Raw genomic sequence first — 23081 nt, forward strand, 5'->3', positions numbered from 1 at the left:
TAGGAAATATCTGTTTGGTGTGCCACTTTCGTGAAAAGTGTTTGAAATTGTGACTTGGAAATTGTGGGAAAATCTTGGCCAACTTAAGCTTGATTGTCAGACTTGTCGGACATTTGGAAGCCATTTTTACATATATTATTCTGTTAAGATCCAAAATCCAGCACTGGCTAATATATTTGTTGTATTGTAATGAAATTATGTGTTCTGTTTGGAAGAGTGATGTTCCCATTTTCATTTTAGGTTGAACTCACAGGACATAGCATCTTTGACTTCACTCACCCATGTGATCATGATGAAATCAGAGAGAATTTAAGTTTGAAGACTGGTAGGAAATCTTCTTGTAATACAATTCTAGTCATATTCTGTATTTGTAACACACTCCTTGTATTAATCACATGATCGTTTTCACCAATAGTCAATAGTTGTCTCCAGTAGAAAGGTGTTTTCTGGGAAAATATATTTTAAAAAAATCAATACACAATGCCCAAACCTGTCCTATCCCGTTTTTTACCCAACAAGAGACATTGAGGCTGTTCCCATAGACATAAGGTTGTTTTTAGAGGTGGGATACACTTGACTCCCCTCTGGAGATATCAGCAGATGTGGACAGACAGGAACATGTCCACAATGTCTGAACGTCTCAGTGCATCATCTTCAGCAAGTCTCATAGAGATCTACTAGTATGTACCTATTACTAGAAGGAAAGATCTCCTGCTGTTATAGATAATGAGAAGTTCCTCCAGTTGGTTATTCTTTAAGTACCATGAAAATCTTGAATGACGTTTGTTTATTTCGGATGGTTTGGTTTATTTGTGTGAGTAGTTTGCCACATCGCTTTCCTTCTGTTGTATAAGGTCATTGACTCATCTCTTTTCAAAAAACGGAATTCTTTCAGAAAAGGAGTTAACCTTGTACCTACATTCTGTAGTAGAGTTCAGTCACTAATCCATGCAGTCATGCACACACACAACCTGCTCCTCTATACCCTACTAGCAAAAGAATGATATAACTTTAAGCTAGAGATATTGTGATTAAAGAGCATTTACTCCAAAAAACTATTTCCAGTAAATATAGGTCCTCGAGTCCTCCTCTTCTGTTGAATTGTTATTTTCATATTTTTGGAAAGCTGGGTGATTATCAACATGGTCAAGTAAATCACCAAAGCAAGAAAGCTCTGGGAGGAGTGATAAGATACTGGTTCTCACTGCGGAGATCCAGTTGGTGCAGGGAGATTTACAAACTGCTCCCTGGGAAAGGTGTAGAGCCAATTTGCATACTTTTCCCAGGGAGCATTGCCTGTAAGACTCCCTACATCACCTGGATCTCCGCAAGGAGAACCAGTATCTTCCTCTATGGTCAAGAATGCTGTCTACAGCTGGGTGTCTAGCTTGGCTCATATTGTGAGTCATGTTTGAAGGTGGGTCAGGCATTGATTTACAGGGTAGCTATTTGAAGGTGGCACTAGAGAGACAATTTTCTTCCCTCTGGAGGAGAGCTCATTTAGAGAAAGGACTTTTAACTAAAGCTGCTAAAGGCAGGTATAGCAATTACTTGCCTAATATAATTTCCTTTACAAGTGGTAGCAATTGCTTCTCTCTAACTGCCCTTTTTTGACAGCCTGTATTCTGTGATACCCATTCTGTGATGCCGCAACATCTACGAGCCATCCGTTCACGGAATATAGACTTTTATAAATGGAGTTCGTATTCCGCTGAAGGCACTTTCTCTCCAGCCCATAAAAGAGTGATACCTGTAAGAACACTCATAAAACAATACCCTATTACAATATTTAAAGAGCCTTTAATATGACAGTCCTGTAAGCCACAATGACACCTAATTAATTCAGAACAATGATCTGCAACCTGTGGCTCCACAGTTACAGAGAAACTACTACTCTCAGCTTACTATGACCACCAGTTTCCAGGTGCAGACTTTTGGCGTATTACTCAAGCATCATTATTCAGGGCTATGGGATAACCTGTGACGTTTGAACACTGCATGGTGTATGTCTGGACATTCTGGGAGTTTTAGTTATACAAAAACTGGATAGCCCACAGGTTGGAATTTCTACCCATGAATAGATCTGCTTTAAATGTCGCCTTTATAACATATCAGTATTACTGGTAGAGACTGGTTCAGAGTGCACTAGACCAGAGGAGGTGCACGAATAGGGTCCCAACCCAATCGTATTTAGAAAAAGTATTCGGCACACAGTCGTTGGTTTTGAATTCTTTGATTTTTATTGTATTAGATGCCAGGGGTTTGGTGCGTGCAACGTTTCGGTCAAAGGACCTTCGTCAGGCACTTGTTCCCTCTGGTCGCTGGTGTATCCAGATGTACGGCGCTGTCATCAGTATGGCGGATTTCCGCTTATTTTTAGCGCCAAAAATAAGCGGAAATCCGCCATACTGATGACAGCGCCGTACATCTGGATACACCAGCGACCAGTGGGAACAAGTGCCTGATGAAGGTCCTTTGACCGAAACGTTGCACGCACCAAACCCCTGGCATCTAATACAATAAAAATCAAAGAATTCAAAACCAACGACTGTGTGCCGAATACTTTTTCTAAATATCAGTATTACTGTTTTCAGCCATTTAATTATGTCTTTTTATACGAAGGTGCCGGCATTGGAAAGAAAAACAAAGATGGCAATACCGAGCGAGATTTCTTCATGAGAATGAAATGCACCGTTACCAACAGAGGCAGAACAGTCAATCTCAAATCTGCAACATGGAAGGTAAACCTGTAAATATGTCACAAAACAATGAATGGGAAGGTTTGGTGAATTATGTATGATGCTCATTATTCTATTCCACTTTCCCAAGGTGCTTCACTGCACTGGTCATGTCAAGCCATACAACTCCTACCATCCACACACTCTATGTGGCTACAAGGAGCCTATTGTCAACTGCCTGGTAATGATGTGCCAGCCCATACAGCACCCCTCCAACATTGACATCCCGCTGGACAGCAAAACATTCCTAAGCCGCCACAGCATGGACATGAAGTTCACCTACTGCGATGACAGGTGAGTCTTTCTTGGAGATAGCTTCAAAATGTTTTTTTTAGATCTTATTATTAATCTTTATTGTATTTGACAACCATTAATTTGAGTACATTTAGTGGAATCTGGAGATCATCAGAAAATGGCCTTTTGTTTAAATAAAGTTTTTGTGCTAGACATATTTTTTAAGATTTTTTGGTGAATTTTTTATTTTTAATGTTTAGTATTTATATTAAAAAGTAATCCTAAAATCTTGCCGTCTTTATTCTGGCCACTGAGCCTCTTAATAGGCTAATACTTCCTGTTCTGTAGAGACCACTTCTCAGCAGTCATCTCATTATCATTACAGGCCGCAGTAGGAACAATAGACCCCAAATGGGGCTATTCACACAGCCGATTTTTTGGACAACATGCCCTATTTTGGGCCATTCCCCCGGCCGCTTGGCTCCCATAAAAGTCTATGGGGCCATGTGAAGCACGGCTGTCACTTTGATTTGATCGCAGTGATGGCTGTGCTTTCTGCCGCTCGCTCTTTTCTCCTCCTCACAGTGTGAAGTGCATGAGAGAAGCAGATTTTTTTGCTCCTTGTAGGAGCGGAAACCCTAATCCCCGGTCACAGCATTTCCTAAGCTGTGGCCGGGGATTCCGCTACAGGAGAAGTCACTATCTATATATGGACCGTGACTTCTCCTGGAGCGGAATCACCAGCCGACAGGCTGCTGTGGCCGGGGATTCCGCTTCATGAGCAGGAGACCGCTCCAGGAGAAGTCACTGTCCATGTATGGACAAAGACGTCAGGGACTTCTCCTGAAGCGGAATCCCTGGCCACAGTGGCCGACGCTATTGATTCCACTCCAGGAGAAGTCCCTGACTTCACTCTCCAATTCCACTCTAGGAGAAGTCCCCGACGGGCCGCTGTGGCCCGGGGATTCCGCTTTAAGAGCAGGAGACCACTCCAGGAGAAGTCCCTGATGTCACTGCCCATATATGGACAGTGACGTCAGGGACTTCTCCTGGAGCGGTACCCTACAGTGGCGCTATCTACAGGAAGGGGGTCTGTGGGTTTGCTATGTACAAGGGGGCTGTGTGGCACTACCTACAGGGGGGCTGTGTGACAACATCTACAGAGGGCAGTGTGTGACATTATCTACAGGGGGGCTGTGGCAATATCTACAGGGGGCGCTGTGGCAATATCTACAGTGGGCTGTGTGGCATTACCTACATAGGGCAGTGTGTGGCATTATCTACAGGGGGGGCTGTGGCAGTATCTACAGGGGCTGTGTGGAATTTTTTAGAGACGAAAGTGTGTGGCAAAAAATTGACAAATGAAATTCATCCATTTTTAAAACGGACAGGGAAAAGAAGTGAGGCAAAACGGGTCAAAATCGGCCATTAAAAACGGAAACACTACCCGAAACGGAATCGGAACAGATGCAAAATGGTAGAGAAAAACGGACCAAAACGGAAATTTTTATCGGTCGACACTCGGACCCTGTCGTGTGAATAGAGCTAATAAGGATAGTCAACCATGATTCTTTATTGCCATAATTACCCTGTAAAGATATAGGATAGTAAAAAAACCTCTCAGTTTACCTACCACCTCTAGACATAAGATTATAGTGGCCAATAAAGATAGACCGCAGACTCAGGTTTATAATGTACAACAAAGGTTTATGTTTTATTGGGTAAGATGCTTACATTTGACACACTGATGGTATAAGATCGCGTGTACGACATATGAGCAAATACAACCTATGAGTCTGGTGTACTCAGTAATAAGCTCAGCGGCTACCTGATTCTACATTGTACTTTAGATGCTACTTTCACTTTGTATTTCACTATGTAAGCTGGGTGACCACCAATATGGCTGCTATTACAGCACTGACAAGAGTTGGAACCCAATTTCCCTAGAGTCTTAAAGGGGTCCTAAATATTTATGGCATATCCTGTAGAGATAAATGTCTGATGGGTGCAGTTCTCCTGACCCCCACCAGGGAAAGAATTTCGGGCATGACGTTTCAAACACTCCCACCAAGCGTAATGCCCAAATGTGATCTAAACCCAGCCTTGATTGTAAAGTTGTGGGGACTTCTGGCAGTTCATGGGGCTTACAAATATCCCAAAATTTGGGATTCAAATGTTGGTAAATATGCAATAAACGGAGGCGGGATAAGAAGACGCTTCACTTCTATTACATCCATCTGACCTGATAGAACATATAGAAAGGCGTTGTCTCTCTCAAGTAGGGCCTTTTTTTTGTTCATTGAAGATGAGGATCTTATATGTACTGAATATGTATATGAAAAGCATATATGTGATCAGTGATAATGTAACTACAGTTCATAAAATAATTACACACAGATATCTTGTACTTACCGAGTAGTAAACTTTTCTTTGTACAAATAATATTGTGCTTTTATAGATCTGTCATTGTAAAGCAATATGGGACTGGCCCACGTGTTTACACATTGCTGCCATTGCACTGTGAGAACTCTGAGGGTTTGCACTGGAATGTCTTATATATACAGTACTTAACGCATGCAAGTCCTGGTCCTGATTTATGTACTGCTACAGAAATTCATTTTCAAGACCAAGCAGGAGAACTGTTTATTTTTTAATCCATTAAGAATTTATAGACCTTAAAGAGGACCGGTCACCTTTCCTGACATGTCTATTAAGTAACTACTTGTGTTCCCCATTAAATAATAATTCTGGTACATATTTTTCTTAGAACTGTGTCATTCCTCTGTTATTTCTTCTAAAAATGTCTGAATAAATTGACAACTGGGTGTTAACATTCCCCTTGTAAAAGAGGCGTGTCGCTAAACAGTCTCACTCTGTCAGCACTGATTGGATATTGTCAGGATGTGTAGTGACACACCCCCAGGTGGTAACACCCAGTTGTCAATTTATTCATATATTTCTAGGAAGAATAACAGAGGAACGGCACAACATATAGTTCTAAGAAAAGATGCTTCAGTATTGTTATGTCCTAGCGAATACAAGTATGTACTAAAACAGACAAGTCAGGAGAGGTGACAGATCCTCTTTAAGTAATTACTGCGAAGACCTTATAATACAGTAGATGGGCTAAGCTCATTATTACCCTGAGTGAGCAGGTCATTATTGTGTTGGACATATTATAAAGCATGTTATCTTATCGTTACAGTTTTCTATTATCATTAACCTGAGCGTTGTTACTATCAGTAATGTATTTAAAAGGGATCTCCAGGCTTCTCCTCACTGAGGCTTTTAGCATATGTGCGACAATTACCTGATAATCTTCCTTTAAACATCTGAGGTCTTCTGCTTGTGGTATATATTCTGTTATCATGCAACAACCTACGGCTTTATATGAAGCATTCAAATGAACAAGGAAAGATGCAGTGTAAAGCAGGGGGAGGGACAGAGTAAGAATTTAAAGGGGTTATGTGGGGACCGAAAAGTATTATCAGTGTAGTCACTGCAGTATGTGAGTACACTCGCTAATATACATTCTAGTCCCCCGTCACGCTGATTATGATTATTGATCATAGCTGTGTCCTAATGGGGGGAAATGAAAAACAATCCACACAGAAGAAAAGCAATAGCAGTACATACATGTTATCCATGGATATATAAATAACATATCATAGCGTAACAGTCAGCTCAGTCTGCTGGCCTATTAAAGGGAAGCCTCATGTAGGAATAAATGAAAATAAAACAAAATGACTATTTGTCAAAGAGCAAGATTTTTGCAAGCTCCGAAAACCTTTATTTTAAGTCATTTGGCAAATCAGGAGTCTCTCTCCTTATCCTCTCCACCTTCAACACAGAACAGTGAGGGCAGATTTCAGCTGCAGCAAGCTTCCTCCCAACCAGAAAAATAGCAGCGTACGTCCTGCCTCTTTTTGTAAAATTCCTGTTTGATATCTACTAGCACGAGAGGGAGAAAAAGAAATGATAAAAAAGGATATGTTCTAAGATGCATATAGAAAAGTTCTCAAATTGTTTTTTATTTTAAAGCCTTTGGTTTTTGATATAGGGTGGAAGAGGATCAAGCAAAAAAAAAAGCAATGACACTAAAGCTGGGTTTACACAGGCAGATATGGGCCCATACCGAGTGCCGATAATTATAGGTCGATCTGAACTCGTTTACTTGGGCCACTGTTAACAGTATTGGCATCCTCTGCTCACACGAGGGGATGTTCTGCCGACAATGAGGATTGTGAAAGGAGAAAACGAGCACCGATCAAAGAGTTGCCTCGCTGAACGGCGATCGTTTTTACAACCCATATCGGGCTGTGGAACAGGATCTTTACTGCCAGGATCCCCATAGATGATATCTGATTGATGGAGATCCCAGCAGTGGGACACCCTGTAATCAATTCATTTTCACAGGACCCTTCCAATAAAAAGGGATTGTAAAAAGTAAACAACCCCTTTAGGGTAAAAGTTCAAGTTGATAATATAAAGTCTTTAGAAAGGTTTGTAGACTGGTTGCTATCTACAATAATTATCTGCCAACTGTATCCTGGTAAAGATAATGTTTTTAAATGTTTATTTCCATCATGGTGTTTTCCATAAAGTTCTCATAGAACGAAGCCCATCTTATGACCAGATAGAGGACAATAGTATAAAAAAACCGCACTGTAACCGAACAGGAGCTGTGTTTGTTGTGTTTGTTCAATCTGTCCTCACTGTGGGGTTCATTTTACCGCAGGGCTACATCATGTGGAAAAGATATTTTAATGAGATTTATAATTGACATGGTTTCTACGCCTGTATGTGTTTCAACAAATCTAGTGGCTTGGCACCACATAAACAGTCGATTTTTTTCCTAACATAGTATGTTTTCTACTAGATTAGAAAGTTCCTTTCTAGGTATTCAGTGGAGAACAAGGCCAGTAATTCTCTATAAACAATCAGGAGTAGACAGTAGGGTTCCAGAAAGCCTTAAAAGGTTGTCCAGAAACAGCGCCACTCTTGTCCATGGGCTGTGTATGGAATTGCAGATTTAAAGTAAATGGGGCTGAGCTGCAATTCCAGATGCAGTCTCCGTTCTGTCCATGGCGTTCTTTCCTCTAATGGGTAACAATGTTAAACAAGTGTTGTCATATTAGTCTTGCAGAGTTTTTGCTTACCAATGATTTATAAAAAATAAAAAATATTTAATCGGAGTACTAAACTTTTCCTTTTATATATTTTCTATCTGAAGAATTAATGAATTGGTTGGATACCATCCAGAGGAGCTGCTTGGGCGCTCGGTATATGAGTTTTATCATGCCTTGGATTCAGAAAGTATGACTAAAAGCCACCAGAACTGTAAGTATTAAGCAAGATGTTCTGAGATGACTTATCTGGGTACAGGCTGTGAGGAACATGGTTTAAAGTTGCATTGGACAACATGGAAAATGTTCTAATAAGCAGATAGCTTTATTGCAAGCAAAATGCTTGAGAGGTCACATTTCCTTGGCCAGTTGGTACTCCTCCCTTTTCTAATTCCTTAATAGAGAGGAACTAGTGTAGGAACTTACTTAAAGATGCTCTGTCACCACATTATAAGTGCCCTATATTGTACATGTGATCGGCGCTGTAATGTAGATTAATAGCCAGACTGGAGAGTGCCTACAAATAGTGTCTCTAGTCTGGAAGACCTGGCACGTGCATACACTGCTCTATTGATTACAAGGAGCAGTGTGTAATACTTAATTTCCCCTGTGGTGGCACTGTGGGGAAATTGAACACTTGCTCCTAGGTTCCCCATAATTGATCGTTTGTGGTCCCAGCAGTGGCCGGTGTTCAGCTCATTGTGGAGGGACCCTTCTAACAAAAAGCTTAGGCCAGAGCTACACCTAGACATTTTGTAGTACTACTGATTGATTTTAACTATTCAGCTACAGCTGAAATTCAAAAAAGGACATTGAGTAGCATGCAATTTTGGACTGCAGATGTCGCCTTATAGTAAAAATCAGTGGTACTATAAAAGTGTAGCACTGGCCCTATCCTTGGGAGTAGAAACAGGCAGCCCAGCTTTGATCTATTCAGGGGTGGGGCCTGACAAAGTTACGTATACAGATCTCAGAGCCAAGAGTGAGTGTGTATAAGCTGGCCATGGTCATTAGTCAATGGAGACTGAAGCCACCACACTTAATTACATTTGCACAATGTTGTAATGTCTCACATTGAGGTAAGGTTATTGTCCTGAAGAGTCCCAGAAATGTGTTATTGAAGTGTAGATTTCTATCGTCTAAATCCTTAATTGGGCTGAGATCATTTGGACGTTAAGTACTTAATTTGGCAGAAGACTCCGTACATAGTGTTTCTTGTGTGCATGAGTGTTTAATTTATCTTTTATTATTGCTATAGTATGCGCAATGATAAACATTTACTTTGCTAAACGAATGCGAATCATTCCTGACAAAGGCTAAATTTGTGGTTTTACACATAATCTCTTACGCTGTTTCTTTTAATATGATTTGCAGGTTATAGAGCTAGACGCAAATAGGTTTATCAGACATGACTGAACTGTGCGGAAATATTTCAAACCAAGTATAATGAAAAAGGTTCTATTATAATCAATAAAAAATTAGCAAAGAGTTCAAAAAGTTATGGAGGATTCCAAGTAGAAAAGCTTCTATATATAGGGCCACGCTAATAAGCAGATCCAGCTTACCTTGATAGCAAAAGTTACCTTGATGACCAGTATATAAATGTTTTTCGGAATCCGCACATTGGACAGGGTGAGTCAAAAGTCATGAAGCACCCAAATATCTGTGAGATGTCTTAAAAAGGCTCTGTCACCAGATTATAAGTGCCCTATCTCCTACATAATGTGATCGGCGCTATAATGTAGATAACAACAGTGTTTATTTAGAAAAACAATTAATTTTAAGCAAGTTATGCACAATTTTAGATTTATGCTAATTAGTTTCTTAATAGACAAGTGGGCGTGTTTTTACTTTTTTACCAACTGGGCGTTGTAAAGAGACGTGTATGACGCTGACCACGCTGTACTGTCACATACTCACACATTAACTTTACCGAAGTGTCTTGAGAGTGAATAGACATCGCTTTCAGCCAGGACGCGATGTCTATTCACACTCCCGACACTTCTGTAAAGTTTCTGTCAATGACAGCACAGCGTGATCTCGCGAGATCACGCTGTGCTGTGTGAGTAAGTCCACAAGAAACTTTACAGAAGTGTCGGGAGTTTGAATAGACATAGCGTCCTGGCTGAAAGCGATGTCTATTCACTCTCAAGACACTTCAGTGAAGTTAATGTGGGAGTATGTGACAGCACAGCGTGATCTCGCAAGATCACGCTGTGTTGCGAGTACTGGTAAAAATGAATGGAGAGAAGTGTATGACGCTGTTTGGTCACTGATTGGTCAGCATCATACACTTCTCTTTACAAAGCCCAGTTGGTAAAAAAGTAAAAACACGCCCAGTTGTCTATTAAGAAACTAATTCGCATAAATCTAAAATTGTGCATAACTTGCTCAAAATTGATAGTTTTTCAAAATAAAAACACTGTTGTTATCTACATTACAGCGCCGATCAGATTATGTAGGAGATAGGACAAATCCAGGGATGACTTATAATGTGGTGACAGAGCCTCTAAGTTGTATTCAAAATGGTAGTTTTCAGGATGACAAAGGGCTATCATAGGGATGGAATAGATACAACCACTGATCAAATACATAACCGTAATGAGAAAAATAATCTAGCATTAATTGGTTACAGGTATTTGGGTTCTTGACTTATGGTTCACACTGTAGTACATTTAAGGCTGGGTTCAGACCTGCGTCAGGTCATTCCGTTGTTCTGCTTCATCAGAGGAGCAGAACAAGGGAATACCGTAAGCCACAGTTCTGTTGCACCACGAACACCACTGGTGGACGTCGGAACCTGTTGACTTTAATGGGTTCCGTAGGTTTTCAGCCTGGGTTTTACCGAAAACAATAGCACTGCATGCTGCGCTATTGTTACCGGTAATCTCGGCCGGATCTGCGACAGATGGCACCTAACAAAGCCTCATGCGCAGATGTGAACAGTCTTATATGCATTTTGTACCTTTGGCCAATTTTTTGAGGCTATTAAATTTGCTTTTAAATAAAAAGTATTGCTGTGATGGTTCTCATACTTTCATATGATTTACTAGTGTGCACAAAAGGTCAAGTGGTCAGTGGTCAGTACCGGATGCTTGCCAAGCATGGTGGCTATGTCTGGTTGGAGAGTCACGGCACAGTCATTTACAACACACGCAACTCCCAGCCACAGTGCATTGTCTGCGTGAACTATGTCCTGAGGTGAGGAAAAAAATATTACAATATCTGTACGTATGTGTGTATGGTCAATTCGGTCAATTATTAACTAAAGAACCTATAATGGATCTACCAGAGCTTTGTGTCTGTGTTGTAAAAAAACATTTTCAGAAACCAGTATCTGTTAACAAATTGGGCACATCTAGTATAATTATAAGCTATCTAAATTTTACACCATATAAATAAATCTGCCCCATGAGTCAAATTCTAAACGACACATCCAACCCCCCTGTCCAGTCATTCCTTGATAGGTAAATAAGAACATAATTGAAATAAAAATGCAAAATTCTAGTTTCAGACCTTTTTATTTTTGTCACCACGGAGTGGTCAAGTTGACAACTTGCAACCTAAGATAAAACCTACTCAACAGCCATTTGATAGGGTGGAGTGTTTGTGGTGGAGTATCACTTAAACTCCAAGAGACACTGTACATAAAATCATTCCCACCAACCCCTAAGCTAAACGACATTATTTCAGTGTTCTTCTCTTTCCCCCAAAGCCTTGTCCAACTTGCTTTTTAGAAACGAACAATCCAGCTCCTGTCTGCCATCTTAATTATAGAAGTTATCATCTGCAGGCAGTAACTCTGCTAAACAGATGTCCAATGATGCATTGCCCAGGCATCACATAAGGAGGTGTGCCCATCTATTAGAAGATATAATTATATAGATCATTTCAAACTGTGAGCAGAATGCTGGAGAGTCACAGATGCCGATCTAAGGATTAGGAAAATGCACAGGAGACGTTTTAGACTGTGCCCTGTGCAGCAGCATGCATGCCACAAGCAATGTGAAAACTCCAGCCCACTGCAGCGCTGGAGTTTGCGCAGCCAGGGAAAGAGGAAGCAGCCTGGATAGGAATAAAATGTACAGGTCTTAGAAGATTTGCAGTTGTCACCCAGTTCATTCTTGGATTGTTGCTATGCGACGGCCCAGAAACATTCTGCCCGATATTTTATTTAAAGACAGCAGCAGCATCAGACATCATGATTACAGGAGATTATACACATGGGAATCTATAGTTTTCACTGGAGTTTCCCTTTAACAATATGTATTCTATTTATTACCATTATTAGTAATATGTATTTTTGCACATGATGTCCATTCTTTTATAACACTTTACGTTGACCTCATAAGATCCTTTATTCTTTATCCTTTATTCTTCAGCTATTACTTAATGGGGTTATCCGGGAAGTAAAAAAAAATTCTTAGGGGCTGCAAATGAATTAAATAAAACAAAAAAAAGCAATACTTGCCTATCCTTGTCCCCAGCGATCCAGCGTTGGCACTGCGGTGGCAGTCCTGGTGCCTCTTTACATGCAAGTACCATGTAAACGCTGCAGCCAATCAGCGGGGTTCACTGGTGACTAATCGTTTTTCTGGCATAATGCCCTTTGATTGGCTGCAGCGGTCATATACTCTGTGCATGTAAACAAGCACCGAGACTGCCAAAGTAGCAACAGCGCTGGATCGTACTGGTTTTTTGTTTTATTAATTTCATTTGCAGCCCCTAAGAAAAAAAATTCACTTCCCAGACAATCCCTTTAAATTGAATACTTCAAAATAAAATTTCATCTTAACATGCCAGATGAGACTAATCACATTGAACATAGAATTTCATAGTACTTAGGGAGATTTCTCCCAGTGGAACATAATATTCCCAAAAAACATTGAAAGTCAATATTTGTTATTTGTAATTAAATGTAATTTATTGCCCGTGACATTCAATTTGCCTTTTGATCGTTTCTCTGCAGTGAGATTGAGAAAAACAATGTTGTATTCTCTATGGACCAAACAGAGTCTCTGTTCAAACCACATCAGATGACCATGAACTCCATCTTTAGCAATTCTGTTTCTGATAAGACGAGTGACTTCATGTTTGCAAAACTGAAGGAAGAGCCAGAAGAGTTGGCACAACTCGCCCCCACCCCAGGAGATGAGATTATCTCTTTGGACTTTGGTTAGTGGATATAACCCATTTCTTTTTTTCTCAGCTGTCATCAGGCTTGGTTGGCACTATTACACTATTTCTTTGTTGTATTTTTTCTTGTGTGGAGCCTTTATTTTAAAAAATGGTTAACATTTCCAGAGAAAAAATTATATTTTTTTTATCTTTAAAATCTTTTAAAGAGACATACACCTAATTCTTGTCTCACTTTCATTAGCTGCACTATTAAATATATTCTATATTTCCTTGTTCAGGGGCGCAGCTAGGAAGGTGCTGTGTGTCAGGGAGTGCACCAATAAGCCAATCTGTCTTGGCCAGGGTATGTAAATAGAAGAGTTGGGTAATGATCTGAATCTGCCCTGGGTGAAGAAAAGCCTAGCTACTGTGCAAGTCTGCCTTGTTGGGAGAGGATTGCTATAGTGTTCTTCAATGGGATTCGTACAGAAAATCCCTGCCCCCATGATCACTCCTTTATCTCAAATATCTCCAGTTCTGAGAACTTTTATATTACAACTACATACAGAATTTATGAACTACCTTAGTAGTTCTTCTTGCGAGACTGAACGGGACTGTACACATTAGAGATCTGCCTGCGAATGCTCCTTAAACATGGCTCGCCAACCCTGCATGTTTATTTCAATGGGAAGAGGGGAATAAGCTGCTTGGAGACACCACTAGTAAAATCCAATAAGTGAAATCCTTAGATTGTGTGATCCATGAGATTGTCGGCCGATCCTGCCAAAATCCGGGTTTCGGACAAATCCGATCGCGTTTTGGATCTATCTGTCATATTATGTCATTACAATTATTACTAATAAAATTGAACACATTTTACTATAACATTTACAGAAAGAGGAAAAAAAAACCCACAAATAATAGTATTTTATACTTCTGCAGGTGCACAAACTTACGAGGAACCATCAACTTATAATAGTGGTGCCCGGACCAGCACAAGTAAATGGCCACTGGAAGTCAAGAGCCACAATTCCCAGACTGAGATTATTAACCTTCCGTCCTTCACAGCACCTCAGGTGGCTCCAGGAAGCAGTACTCCAAGTGCTAGCAGTAACAGTAGTTGTTCTACGGTAAGCGATAGTGGATTGTGTGTTGTTTTAGCTGTAATTTCTATAAAGAGTTTTTTTCTCAAAATTAAAAGCTCCTGAGCTGTTTCGTAATGTGAAGAAGAGTGCATGAGCTATACATTTTTTTAAGCATCTGTGACAGGGTTATGGCCCCATGGCTTCTAAACATGGCCGCTGTTATATAGCTATCTCCTGTATCCAGCTCCAAGAGGATGAGAGGTCTGAAGAATAACTGACTGATATAAGTAAAAAATAATGGCACACAGTGATAGAGGAATTCTCAGTAGAGCTAGTGTAGAATTTTGAATAAAGATGTGGTTTTTTTTTTTATAGTCTTGGTTGCCTACGAGCTCGGAAACATAGGATTACCTTCATTCTATATGGAGCTTTATTGTCTTACTCATGGACATTAGGTGGACTTGTTAGAAAACTGTGGAATCAGTTAATAGACTCCATAAAAACAAAACCGGTTATCTGAAAGTGATCACTCCCTATAAGTTTGTGAGAATGGCGACTGGATATGTTCTAGGAATCTTTCAAGCAGCTTGTCCTCCGTGAAGACAATTTTATATAGAAGAGAGGTTGAGTTCGCCTACTGAAGACCTAACTGACGTTGTGCCGAGAGTCTGTTATGTTGCCTCCAAAACACTGTCAGAGAAACTTACATCAAAATTCATAACTGACACATCCTGGGACTGCTGCCCAAAACACATACCGGACTCCAAAGGTTTACTCCAAAGTCTTTAGGTATTTCACTTGTAACGAAACGAATCAAGGTTAACAGGTTAAAATCACAATTGGCAGGAGAGGTGTCCTTGCAGATGTACCTGTGACTATGCCATGGACTCGATGTTCCTCACAGTTTCTACTTCCGAATTTGATTTTTTTAAAAAGTACAGTTTATTGCTAAAATTTGAAACAGTATTTCTCATGGCGTTTTTTTTTTTTATTTTCAGCAAAAACGTAGATCCATTAACAATATTTACATTAGTATCTGCGGGTCAACACTTGAATGTAACATTTTACAATAGGCAATCGCCAATTCTCTAGTGTTTGAAGTGTATTTTCACATTTGAATACCATTTTAAAGTTTATAAATAGAATTGATCTACTTAAAAAGTTAACATATAATTCAAATATAATGCATGTTATACTATGATGCAAATATTTGGCATTACTTCAGGCTTCAGAGGTGAAAGCTGCTTCAGAGTCTCTACAGCGCTTGCTCTGGTTGTGTTTTATTCTTAGAAGAATACGTTAACTCTCCCTCTGCACTATAGGAACTCAGATGAACTGTTAGGGGGTGTGTCTGACTACAAGCTTTCCAATAACAACCAGCAGAACTATGAATGTGGCTCTGGAGTACAATACAGGCTGTAACTCCGGATCAGTATAAGATACGTAACGTAATGTATTTACAAAGTTGCTCAACTTTTTATGTAGAATAATTCTATATGTAAACTGTAAAATGGTGTTCAAAGGCGGACATACCCCTTATATAATATAGAACTATGTAAAATATGTATTTTACATGACACATTCATGTAACATTGGGTTCATGCGATCATTCAGTACCCAAGCCTGGCAATTAACTTATACTCCTCCTGGTATATGGGCTGTCAGGAGCATACTTAAAGAAAAATCATGGCAATATTTTAAAAGAGATCGTTCTGTACTGGTTCATGCCACGACTCCAGGATCCCAGGCCTGATGCTTATCCACCACTTCTGTTACCTTGTAGTAGAGAAGGGTGTTGTGACACTCAGGCGTTTATTTTCTTCTTTGCCATAGTAATGGAACTTATGGATAAGTGAAATCCGCCGCAGGTTCGTAACGAAGCCATGACATCTATGACGCCACTGAACGAATCCTAGCTAATTCCATGAGGTCCGTCGGGTTTCTGTCCAGGTTCCAGCATTTTTTGACAGCAAGACTAGAGCTGCAGACTGCGGTTTATTATCAGCGATATTTTACTCGTGCAGTTTTGTAATAAAAATAACATATTCAAGTTGCCATACACTAATCATTATCTTGTTCTTATAACAGCCAAGCAGTTCAGGAGAATACTTCACTTCCTTAGAAGAGGATCTCAAGATTGAGGTGATCGAAAAGCTATTTGCTATGGATACTGAGGCAAAGAATAAATGCACTACTACCCAGGTATGTTGATTATAACAAGGAATTTGGCTTCTAGCAAAAATTAGCAGCTCATTTTCCATACTTGGAAGAAAACCATATGGCAAAGTACGTCAGTGCTTGTTATCTGCTAGTTATGTCACAGCTATGAGTGTTATTAAAGTGTAGGTAGTTGTGAGTGTCAGGGAAGGAGGCAGTGGTATAGCTATAGAGGGTGCAGAGGTAGTCGGCGCTGCAACTGCCACCCCCCCCCCAACTCCTGGAGGCTCTATGCTACATAAAGGTGGCCATACATATAAAATTTATGTCAGCCGACCCAATACGTATTAATTCAGTAAGATTTACACCGGAAACGGCTGAGGGCATGAAGGGCTCATAAAACATGTATCACAATGCCTATAGATATAACTTTACTGGTCCTGTTACAATTTGTGTTATATTTTGTAATGATCCAGTTGCAGCGTGTCTCAGGGGCGTAGCTATATAGGGTGTAAAACTAACAGTCACACCCAGGCCGTGGGGATTTAGGGGGCCCAGACCCTTCTCTTCTACATAAGATTATAAATGATACATTGTAGGTTGGGGTCCCTGATACAGATTTTGCATTAGGACCCAGGGTCTTAAAGGGGTATTTCGATCTCTGACATTTATCCACAGGATATGCCATAACTGGCCCTGTTCTAGAGATAGGTGAGGGTCCCAGAGGTAAGACTGCTTCTGGGAGATGTAGTTGCTTCTCCATATACTAAAGAGTAAGTAATAAGCACTACATTATAAAACACAGCTAATATAGCTAATCTATTAGGGGGGTCTGCACAGTATTGTCTCACTTCAGTTTAAACTATCAGAATTGTGAATGCAGCTCCGGGAATCTAATACAGATGTAAATTGTAAAATGATGTCCACAGTTGAGCCTACACAATAAACACAATCTGTAGAAAACACAACAGAGATGAAACATGCATTCGTTGTTTTTTATTCTTTTTCTCCATAGAATGACTTTAATGAATTAGATCTTGAAACCCTTGCTCCATACATTCCCATGGATGGTGAAGATTTCCAATTGAATCCCATATGTCAAGATGAGTGTCCCCTCAGTGACAACGCACAACCCCCCCAACAGAACCTGAGTAGCATGAATACACTATTCCAGACCAGTGCTCCTCCTTCACAGAACCAGTTCCTTCATCAGAACTTTTGTCAACCTATGGCAGCTAAAGGTGGTAATCCTAGCCCGGATTCACTGCCCAATGTGCAGTTTAATGGTGAGAGAAAATCGCCACCAATATCAGCATATCCAACTGGTGCTAGTACACCATTGTCCTCAATGGGTGGGAGGCCTAACGTCCAATGGCCTCCAGATCCACCAGTCAGTTATATGCCCACGAAGTGGAGATTAATGGATCAGTACAATGAAAATCCAACCAATCCAGCTTCTGGACGACCAGTGCATTTACACAACATGCCATTATATAAGCAAAGGTGAGAAGAGAGAAAAATATTCTATCTACCTCTCTCCTGTCTCTATCTATCTATCTATCTATCTATCTATCTATCTATCTATCTATCTATCTATCTATCTATCTACCTCTCTCCTGTCTCTATCTATCTATCTAATCTATCTATCTAATCTATCTATCTAATCTATCTATCTAATCTATCATCTAATCTATCTAATCTATCTATCTATCTATCTATCTATCTATCTATCTATCTAATCTGTCTGTCTGTCTATCATATTTAGCCATGCATAATTTCGTGTATATGTAAGGTTTGTATCACATGCTGCATTTTAGCATATATATTACTGCCACAGCCCTAGACCATATGGTGAGCTTAGCCCAATGGGGCTATGTTGTAATATCAGACACAGCCGATGGCAGACACTTTTTTCAATCTCATAGAGCCCCAGGACATATTTATGGCTGCCATTTTTTTAAATTATTTTATTTTAGGAGAAAATTCTGTTGTATTAGAAGATATAATAACATTTATGGTCTTGTGTTTCTAATTCATAACATAATGAGTATTTATAAGGTTGTACAATAAACACAACTTATCAATGTAACATGTTAATAGCAATAAGGCGCAGTGTAAGTAAATCTGGAACTCTTGTTTACAGATCACTTGAGAGTTTTGGTCAGCGGGGCAAAGATTTACACCCCAATGAAATCCCATTTTGCAACAGCATGAAGAGGAAGCGGCAGCTTGACTACGGAGATCAGGGATTTCCACAACTCAATGTGGTAAGAATGATATAGGAGACAGAGGATAAAAAATAGTTATAAAATGTTTCTAAGTACATATAAGTATATAAGTATATATATATATATAGTATATTAGTTCTTCAATATCCTATGGTTGTAGTCTTTCAATAGTCCATCCAACCTTCTTGGTCATATCTGTTTCTGGGAAAGCGGTTGCAGTACATATGGCCACCATGTGGTGAAGCCTATGGTGGTTTGAGTTTGATTCAGTAGAAACGACTGAAGGGCCTATTTGGTGATTTTAGGTGGAAATGCTCTTTTAAAGGGTTGCTTCTTCTGGACAAAATCTTACCATATGCCCTATGAGGGCATATGGACTTCATGAAGGGTGTTCCCTATTTGGACTACCCTCTATGTTCCAGAGAGGAGAGCTGCTAGAAAGAGCACCCTTTGCAGCATCGGACTGGTGTTCCTTGGGCCCAGCAAAAGATATGATTTGGAGGGCCCACCCTCCATCAAAATAGAATATGTCCACTTTTCATTTCATCATTATCCTTGTTGTTATCATTGTAGACACAGGACATATCATTAATAATGTTCTATAGGTAATTTGTGCATCAACTCATGAGTAGACACTAGTGACAAGTGATTGGTTCCAAAAAAGCCTCCAAATGGGATTGCCTCTGCTGGACCTTTAAGGCCCATTATTGTGTTAGAGCCTGGGTCCACCAGAGGATGCTCTAGTTTTCTGGTGGGCCAGTCCGACCCTGACCCCTTGATCTGGTGGACTCAGCATGACCATGAATCACATGGTGGTTCATTCATTTGAATGTGCACCAGCTATCACAATGAGTGACGGCACAGAACTTCTCCCGCAATAACGCTGTTTGAGAGGCTGAACCTGCAGTGATCAGCTGATTGCCTATTAACTGTAATATTAGTTCAATATAGAATTACTAAAAAGTGGCTGGGCAGCTCTCCTGACATGTCTGTTTCAGCAATTACTGTTATTCCCCATAAAATAGCAATTCTGGAAAAAAAAATTGTCTTGTGTTGTGCCGTTTCTCTGTTATTCCTCCTGGAAATGTATAAATAAATTGACAACTGAGTGTAACCATTACCCTTGTCATTGGGGTTTGTCCCTACTTTCAGGATGTATATATCTCATATTTTTACTTTTTTTAGGGGGAGTTATCAGATAATACCATACCTTCAATAATGTGGAAACGTATGAAATCTCTCAAACCAGATATGTGCCCACTTGTTTCAGAAAAGAAATCCCTGAGTACAAGTGTTTTAACTGGTAAGAGGAAATTCTCCACAATATCTATCTATCTATCTATCTATCTATCTATCTATCTATCTATCTATCTATCTATCTATCTATCTATCTATCTATCTATCTATCTATCTATCTATCTCATACCTGTGTGTGTATCTGTCTGTCTGTCTATCTATCTTTCTAATCTATCTAGATATTTATATATTCCTTTTATTTATAAATGGAAGTTTTTGTTCAGATTTTTGAAGCAATCAGTGCCATCTATCCTGGAATGTATGTATATGCTTTATATTCGGTGTAGTTCCCTATATCATTACTGCTCGAATCAATCTTTTCTGCTAGTGCCGCAGATCTTAAGAGAAGGTTTGAGAGCTTCTCCCTTCTGCCCCTAAGAACTCTGACTTGAGGGAGCCAGATGAAGCTCTGCATCTCTCAAGCTATTATATGCATCTATTTATACCTGTTGCCTAGTTTAGAAAATCCATTTTGATATACTCTATTATTAGTTAGTAGAGGAGGATCCTCTGTTTAAGATCTCTGAGTGGATAGACAACGTCATTCATTCTATGAAACTGACCAAAAGGGATGTGAGATAGGGAATTTAGATCCTGAGCCCCCTGGAGACAGGCACTGATATGAGTGAATATATATAGAATATATGAGCTGATCAGTATACCTTTCAATTTGCAATCTGAACATTAGATGTAATTACCTGGTATGCCTGGTCTCGTTGTGTTCTAGTCTGGACATTAGATATATATACCTAGTATGCCTGGCGCTGTTGCGTACCAGTATGGACATTATATGTTCATACCTGGTATGTCTGGCCCTGTTGTGTTCCAGTCTGAACCATAGATTTATATACCTGGTATGTCTGCCGTGTTGTGTTCCAGTCTGGATATTAGATGTATATACCTGCTATGCCTGGCTCTGTTGTGTTCCAGTCTGGACATTAGATATATATACCTGGCCTTGCTATGTTCCAGTCTGGATATTAGCTATATATACCTGGTATGCCTTCCCTTGCTGTGTTTCAGTCTGGACGTTAGATGTATATACCTGGTATGCCTGTCCCTGTTGGGTTCCAGACTGGGCATTAGATGTATATACCTGGTATGCCTGGCCCTATTGTGATTTATATAATCTAATATTAATCACACATTTTATTTGATGGTTCTAGATGAGTACATCTGTAATAGGCACAGGGGAGTAAGTCCTCATATGACCCAGCAGTCACAGTCACAACAACTCTGTGCATCACACTCAAGAGACGAAAGGAAAACCCCTTACCCGGGCGCGTTCTTCAGCTGTAATTACCATGAATACAACATGCCACAGTCACAAAAATCTAAAGGTAAGTTTTAGTTGAGTTCCCCTGCTGTGTTGTCAGAACTCCAAAAATAAGAACATTTAGACTTTAGTACCTGAGGCTCACCAGGGGAATTATTCTGAAGACCCATCATCAGTTCATAAATAATTTTACTTGGAAAGTAAATTATTATATCAAAGAAGACTGAAAATAGTCCAAAACGTGATGAATCCCAGCAGCTTTATTAGGTCAGAACCTGGCTAAGCTAAAGAATCCTCTGGTGAGCAGGTCCAACCTTGAAGAAGAAAAAGATGGGACTGTTATCAATTAAATGAGTGTAGCTTCTGTCATCGAGTCAGGATGATATTTGTCAGGAGCCAAGCAAGACTTGGTCTTAGACTAGGACTCTACTACAACTTTTTGTGGCAGACCTTCCAATTTTAGCTATTGAGTAACAGCTGCAGGCCACAGGAGTACACTAATTCCAAATATTTCTGTGGACTGCTGATGTAGCTAGTTAAAATTGGAAAGTTGATGTGTTATTCTGGTCTCATAAAGTGATGGCAAGTAAATGGGGCCATGTTGCAGCGCTATGCACAGCCAGTGGCCATGAGTGTCGCTGTGCAGGGAGACGTTAAAGCGGATGCAGTGCTAAATCCGTGCTATTGTCCCTACATTCTTTGGATCAATGGGGGTCCCATAAGTCAGACCCCTACCGGTCAGAAAGTGATGGCATCTCATAGCGAAATGCCATAACTTTATCAGATGGGAAACCCAAAGTCACGGTAGAGCTCAAGCCCAAGTAAAACCAAATCTTGGTTGGCTCCTTTCAAGTATCATTACAACATGATGAGTTGCTAACTTCTAACCTGATATCTATAAACTACTTTACATAAGTCACGTTTTAATCCATGAAGAAATAACACGACGATTCTCAATATCTTATGATCTGAATTAGGGTTCTTAATTTTAGTCTTCAGACAGTTGACACTTATTTTAATTGTTAGTTAATGCTTGTAAATAAAAAAAATTATGTTATTTTTTAAAGTGTGTCCTTATAGTGAATGTTTACCAATGAACACACCATTTTTTTCCCATCTAAATGGATTCAAGATTCTGTTCTGATTAATTTCTTAGCGGTACGAGCCCGTTTTTTCTGATACACAGCTTCAAATCCTCTGCATCGACATAAATTAAAAAAACAAAAAAACAAAACTCTTTTTTATTAAACTGTTGAAAAGACAGATGTACATAACAAAAAGATATGTGACAGGCCAATTATATATTCATCAAGAAGACATGACAGGGGAAAATGAAAAGCTAGAGAGCAATGTCCTCCCTTCACAAACACCCATGTTATTACATCATGTATTCTCACGAAAGAAAAGATGTGGTAAAGCATGACTTATTTCTCAAGCAATCAATTAGAAAGAAAATTCTTAAGAAGTACATCTGAAAAGGTTACAATAAAATCTAATGGAGCAAGACCTATATTAGGAAACAGTAAATTTGAAACAAAAATTAACATCTATGGACGTGTTATGGGGTACAAGTTATTGGTTCAATGAGATATTGCATCAACATAAATTTAAAATGTAACATTCTGGCTGTCTGCAGCCACCACTAGAGGGAGCTTGGGAGCTTACTGCATACTGTTATACATTAAAGAGTTTCTCCACTGCCGAACAACTGATAACCTCTCTACCGGATAGGTCATCAGTATATGATCTGTGGGGGTCCGACACCAGGACCCCGCACCAACCAGCCGCTCGGGCTGCCTCTGGGCACTGGACGTACATGCCAG

General features: G+C 39.8%; 1 protein-coding gene across 2 annotated transcripts in view; it reads left to right on the forward strand.

Annotated features, from left to right (window-relative positions):
- EPAS1 (endothelial PAS domain protein 1) overlaps positions 1 to 23081 on the forward strand; it is a 113917-nt gene that overhangs the window by 87467 nt on the left and 3369 nt on the right. For both annotated transcript variants that reach the window (XM_075863217.1, XM_075863218.1), the window contains exons 4-15: positions 241 to 325; positions 2623 to 2741; positions 2830 to 3032; positions 8206 to 8312; positions 11152 to 11299; positions 13068 to 13273; positions 14159 to 14346; positions 16390 to 16503; positions 17474 to 17961; positions 18602 to 18725; positions 19872 to 19989; positions 21149 to 21322. In XM_075863217.1, coding sequence (XP_075719332.1) covers positions 241 to 325; positions 2623 to 2741; positions 2830 to 3032; positions 8206 to 8312; positions 11152 to 11299; positions 13068 to 13273; positions 14159 to 14346; positions 16390 to 16503; positions 17474 to 17961; positions 18602 to 18725; positions 19872 to 19989; positions 21149 to 21322 — 2074 coding nt within the window. The remainder of the gene's footprint in view (positions 1 to 240; positions 326 to 2622; positions 2742 to 2829; positions 3033 to 8205; positions 8313 to 11151; positions 11300 to 13067; positions 13274 to 14158; positions 14347 to 16389; positions 16504 to 17473; positions 17962 to 18601; positions 18726 to 19871; positions 19990 to 21148; positions 21323 to 23081) is intronic.

This window comes from Rhinoderma darwinii, chromosome 4 (assembly GCF_050947455.1).
Source record: "Rhinoderma darwinii isolate aRhiDar2 chromosome 4, aRhiDar2.hap1, whole genome shotgun sequence".
Taxonomy (NCBI): Eukaryota; Metazoa; Chordata; class Amphibia; order Anura; family Rhinodermatidae; genus Rhinoderma; species Rhinoderma darwinii.